This window comes from Parambassis ranga, chromosome 22 (genome assembly GCF_900634625.1).
Source record: "Parambassis ranga chromosome 22, fParRan2.1, whole genome shotgun sequence".
Classification (NCBI taxonomy): Eukaryota; Metazoa; Chordata; class Actinopteri; family Ambassidae; genus Parambassis; species Parambassis ranga.
This window is the reverse complement of record NC_041042.1, coordinates 7,255,667-7,261,521: the sequence shown is the minus strand read 5'-3', so window position 1 is coordinate 7,261,521 and position 5,855 is coordinate 7,255,667. Positions and strand designations below refer to the sequence as shown.

General features: G+C 45.3%; 1 protein-coding gene across 2 annotated transcripts; it reads right to left on the bottom strand.

Moving 5' to 3' along the window:
* Window positions 1-1,241: 1,241 nt before the first annotated feature.
* On the bottom strand, window positions 1,242-5,283 carry zbtb42 (zinc finger and BTB domain containing 42). 2 transcript variants are annotated; one of them, XM_028396041.1, is made up of 2 exons: window positions 5,066-5,283; window positions 1,242-3,816 (listed from the first exon to the last, which is right to left on the bottom strand). In XM_028396041.1, the coding sequence occupies exon 2, from the start codon at window positions 3,800-3,802 to the stop codon at window positions 2,210-2,212; it is 1,593 nt and encodes a 530-aa protein (XP_028251842.1). In that variant the 5' UTR covers window positions 3,803-3,816; window positions 5,066-5,283; the 3' UTR covers window positions 1,242-2,209. The 2 variants fall into 2 exon arrangements, with proteins under 2 accessions (XP_028251842.1, XP_028251841.1); XM_028396040.1 differs by lacking the exon at window positions 5,066-5,283 and adding an exon at window positions 4,158-4,329.
* Window positions 5,284-5,855: the final 572 nt, after the last annotated feature.

The window sequence follows — 5,855 nt, the reverse complement described above, 5'->3', positions numbered from 1 at the left end:
TGTGTGTTTTGATGCCTCCAAACAATCCACCTGTTTACAGTCTCCTCAGCCTCCCTTTGCTAAATACATTTCTCACATTCCAGTGGCTCCATTCAATACAGGAAAGTGCAAAGAGAGACTTGAACTGCTTTTTCTCCCCACAGCTAGGAGAGAGATACACAATGATCCCTTGAGAACTACCTGGGACTTGGTGGTGGAGGGTGGTTGGGAGGGAACAATGCCTGTATTGTCTCATTTCTATAGGTAGCCAGAGCCGTATCAGTGTGGCTGTGCTTGTGAACAACTGTTTCCTGTGGCGGAACAGCAGTCGGAGCGGCATTAACTGCTCTTATTTGTAGTGAGGCGGAGTCCAGAGGAATCTTGAATATGGAAAACTCCTTGGGGAAGACACTAAGATACTGCAGCCTTAATAAGACACCTGACTCTCTCAAAACTTACATTTGTGGCAACATGGAAAACGAAACTGTTTGATAAATATAATATATATTTACATTAAATATACAAATAGTAAGAAATAGCAGCCTAGACAATAGTGTTGATACTATATGCATGCTAAAAACAAGTGCTTCTCTATGTTCCATGTGACAAATCTTGAACACTCTGTAGAGATTTCTACACAATATATTAAAATACAATTACAGTAACTTGATTTGCACAAAGAAAATGGACAGCCCCAATACCAGTTAATGAGTACCAAGATCGCTAGGCAAAGACGCAATGTCTTGCAAGCTTATAGAAACTACATCTACAGTAAACCCTGAACCAAGTCAAACTAATAAATAAATTCTCATCAAGTCTTGTCAGGACAGATTAGACAAATTATCGTGAACTTTTTAGTGCTACACCTTCCTGGTAAGAATCCGTGTGGCATCTACGTGAACAGACAGGAAAAAAAATTAAATTTCTCTCAAAAAGGCAGCATCTCTAGGCTCCGATTTATCAGTAGTAATGTACGCAGATACAGTAATGTGAAAATGTTAATTCAAAAGAAAGAAATGTCAGTAGATTCAGTTTTGATGAACAAACACTGACAAGCATCCACCTGTCTCTGTCCACCTCTTCTCTGCCTGCTCAACACTGTGTCAGTGTACTCTTTGTGCCATAACCAGGAAATAACAAGGTAATCAGCCAGACATCTAACTTCTTATTTTTCATTATTCAGTTAAGGACACTCTTAGACAGTTACCCTCATACCCTGGTATGTGGAGTGTGGCTGTGATTTTTTTTGTTTGTTTTAAAAAAAAGCCTGAAAAGTCACTGAATTTGGAAAAAAAAAGGCATGACAATACGTCTTGATTTTGTTTTAGTAAGCACACTAGGTGAAGTGTTAAGATTTTTAGTAGGCACCAGTGTCACATGCATTAGCTTTTAACAACCCTCCATCCCTCCTCTGTTCATACAATTTCTTTTTAAGTAGCAAAGAAAAAGGCCAATCCATCAATATGTGCTCATTAACATTAACAACTAAAGAGCTGCTACCTCAGCCCAAGGCAATAAAAAGAAGTACGGTGATATGATGGTCTGCTTGCTTCTTCTTACAAAACATAAAAACTTCATTTCCACCAAACAGAAATTCTACTTCCACAATAAAAATAAAATAAATCATACTTCCAGTAGTCAGACTTCATTACATTTGCTGCCTTGTGATAGTTAGGACTAAACAAAAAACCCCAAAATAAATAATAATATTAATGTAGGTGTTAAAAAAATTATATATTGCTAATCAACGGACGGTTCTGATCTCCCATGTGCACAAATAAAGTCACACTCTCTCTATTGTTTTAACATATGTTAGCATCACTATGTGCCCACACAGTGTAAGCACTAGATGCTTTTTCCTTCCAGCAAATATACTCCTCAGATGCAACAGATTGACACAAACAAGACAGGAACAAACAAGTGCATCATCTGATTTGTTCACCTTTGACGACACAGCTCCAGCTCGAGTTTTCACAGCAACCATGTTATTCTTAACAGCTTGTGCACCTCCAACTGACCATCATGTTTGCCTATGACAAAGTCCAGCACAGGAAACAGCTCCAGTATTAAAGTTGCTACATCTTTATCTTGAGAAATGCCACATGGGGTAGAATCCGAAAGACATGTCTCCAACAAACTGTGTGTACTAATGGGGAAAATGTTCAGAAGTAGCATTCAGTGTATGAAAAGACATCCTGTCTTATTGTCATGGCACTGGTTGAGAGGTGTTTTATCCAATGGCGAGAGTTTTGACAAGGCCACAGTGAAACTTCCTGATGTGGCGGTAGAGGTCCCCAGACTGTGTGAAGCGCCGTTCGCACCACTTACAAGCATGAGGCTTCTCACGTGTGTGGACTACAGCATGCCGACTCAAGTTATGGGAGTACTGGAAGCTCTTGCCACACTGGCCACAGGTGTATGGCTTCTCGCCAGAATGTGTGCGCTCATGGCGCTTAAGGGTGTACATGCAAGAGAAGGTCTTGTTGCACTTCATGCAGGTGGGGACAGAGCCGTCAGGGGACAGCTTGGATCGGGCGCCGTCCTTCTCGCGGAAGTGTGAGCTGAGGTGCATTTGCAGCACATGGGGGCTGGGGAAGACTTTACTACAGAGGGGACACACGCACACCTGTTGCCCTGGGGGCAGGAGCACCCCGCTGGAGGTGGAGATGTCTGAAGAAGCCAGGTCGTCCTCCTCCTCCTCCTCGCTGTCCCCCAGCAGTCTACCCCTCCCGTCCACCTCCCTGCCTGGGGCGCCCTCCCTCCCTCTGCAGGCCTCCCCCTCCTCATCCATCAGGTCCTCCTCCTGGGAGAGCAGGGCGGCTGTGGAGCCGTTGTTGCCTGGGAAGAGGGCAGCGAACCCTGTCACCACTGAGCTCCTGGCACTATTCCCAAAGCGCTGGCTCTCAGGGCTCATCGGCTCACTGTCCTCCTGCTCTGACAGCAAGTCGTGTTCGTCTTTAACAAGTGGCTCAGTGCCCTGCTGCTGGCTGTCGAGGGCCAGCTGTCCCGAGACGTAGGAGGGGTGTAAGGGATCTCTGCTAGACAGAGGCTTGAAAGACAAATCCAGTGCACAGTCCATGTCATCTGAAGCCCGGGACCTCTGGGACAGCAATACGGTGGAACTACTGACATCAGCTTTTGTTTTTCCAGCTGTTTGGACGCAGGGCTCGGCCTCTGCTGACACATAATTGACACCTACAAGGTCCGGGGACCTGCCAGAGTGACCGTTTGCCTTCTGCCTGCTCTGTGTAGACCTATCACAATCGGTGACAGCCAGCCTGACTTCACTGTTGTCCATGTCAAACTCTTGTGCAGGGGGGGCCCTGTGAAGCCCCTGAGACTGTGTCTGGGGCTGTCGCCGTATGAGCTGCTTAATGTGCAGCTCACCATCTGAGGAATTTTCCCTGTCCAGACAGCTGAGTCCCAAAGCCTCACCCATCTTTTCATCCAGGGAGGAAAGTTCTTTATCTTTAAGCTTGCTTTTGCACACTTTCACTATATCATACATGTGGAGGTAACTGGCCGCTGCCAGGACATCCTCCACTGGCAGAGTGCTGAATTCCAACTTCCCCTCATACATAAATTCAAGGAGCAGACTGAAAGCCGGGGCTGTCACAATGTCACTGTTGAGATGCACAACGTCCCTTTTGTCTAGCTGGTCCCTGTAGAAGAGATGGAAGTACATGCTGCAGGAGGCCAGCACGGCTCTGTGCGCTTTGAATCGAGCCTCCCCGACAATAACAGTGCAGTCACAGAGGAAACCTTGGTGACGCTGCTGACTCAGACACTGCAGCAACTGGCGGCTATGGTCCGGGAACTCCATTCTTCCTTCATAACCTGATGGAAAAACAGGAAAAACAGGATACCGGGTAAACGCAATGAAGCCATTTAGAGTGCACAGCGGAGGCTCCTTCGTATACCAGAAGGTAACCAGAAGTGATCAAAGCAGAAAAATGCCAGATATAACGTCAGCCTTAATAGCGTAAATGAATTAAAAAAGTGTCAACAAACCAACAGAACCTTAAACCTACAGTCTTCTAAATGCAACTTCATAAAAAGTTAATTCTAAAAAAATATATGTATTGTGCTGATGTTATAAGTTTATCCAACTTGAGGACATACTGTAAATTCTACATTCTTCCCAGTGGTGCAGGATACGCTACGCTGCGCTCACCCACCCATGTATCACGGCGTAAACGGATCCACTCTCCAGTTTATCCAAAGTATTCCGGTTTGTGCTGAGTTCTTCTTGCGCTTCCGAAATGTAGCCAAAGTGACGCACCGGTGCTTTTTCCAAACACACACACACACACAAAGCAGCGGTGTTTACAGCACAAGCAAAGAGGACTGGGAGGGATAGCACTCGTCCATCAGGGAAGGAAGCTAACGTGAAAAAATAAGACGAGCGCAGACGAGTGAGTAAACTGGTGCTCTGTTTGCTAATTACACTGCAAGCTGTGGAGTCAGCTGCTCTGACATCACCGCAATGGAAACGCTACCTCCAGCTGTGCTCCCCTTTATGCCATATGTTAACTCTGGGCTACACGGTCCAAAAAAGACCCACAACTTAGAGGAAAAGGGGTGTATTTATAGGTGTATCAAGATTACACGGCATTTCCAACTTTTTGATTGAGTAATTTATCACACATTCACACACACTCACACACACACAGCGGATGACAGTAAATATCTTTGTGCGCACTCATCAGCCACAAGCGCACAGCTGTGAATATTTGTTTAAAGAGGTTAATTCTAAAAACAGAAAAGGCAGATGGTAAGTTAAAAAATAAATAAGTAAATTAAAGGATAAGGCTCATTAAAGTTTGATGCAGTCGCGATAGCCGTGCAGAAGCAGAATTTTGCGCACAGTAGTTAGATTTAAAAAAAAAAAAAGTGTATGAAGGCGACCGGAGGGCCAAGGGCGCAGTAAACCGAGCTCCATGTCCGTGTTGGGAAACGCATTGCTGGGAGCCTTTTAAACAGCAGAGGAACTCACAGCAAAGCCAACTGCGCTGAACGAAGCGGCGAGGGGACACTCTTTAACTTTCGCTTTGTCCGTTTTAAAGCACAGAAACAATGTACTCACATATATTTCCGCCTACTTCGTCGTCTTTTCACCTATAAGCCCCGACGTCCTTTCATGATGTGCGGCCAGATGTTCGCTTCTCCTTGTCGTTTCTTGAGCTCCAGTCCGACCCTGGTAAGGCAGGCTGCACTCAGCGCTGCTGTGTGTCAAGCAGGTTGATAATGGCACAAGTCTCGCGATAGCGTGCGACCACAATAAGTTCTGTACTACTCCGTGAATTCACACAGCGGCAGCAAGTAGCAGAGTACACTGGGGACAGCAATTGGCTGTCTTAATAAAACACCTGTCCCGTGAACGGGGTGGGGGCTTGGAGCGTGATCCTTCAGTGTGGCAGAGGGAGGGAAGTGGACAAGTGGTGCAGCTGCAAATGACTCGCAACCCGTTTTACACTAACATGGTGTATATTTGTCAGATCCAGGTTATAACAGACACTTTTATGATCAGAACGGCAAGTTTCAAGTGAAGGTGATCTTGTTTTTGCTCTTTTCTCATAAGTTACAGGCTTTAAATGTGGCTCATTTAGGACTCTTCATTAGAAGTTTTAACATTTGCTGTTGAAAGAAATGCCCTCCCTCTTATGTGTATCCACGTTGATCAAAGAAGCATAAATCATGTTTTTACATAGAAGTTCAGTGGTCTCTCTGGAACTTTCTCTATTCTCTCTAATCCTACTTGAGTTGTGGAATTCCCTGGCACCAGAGCCACCCAGAACCTTTGTTTTTCCAGACAACACCAGGTTCTGGCTGTGATTTATGCGGCTTAAATTGTCGAATGGTGCTGGTTTCTAAGA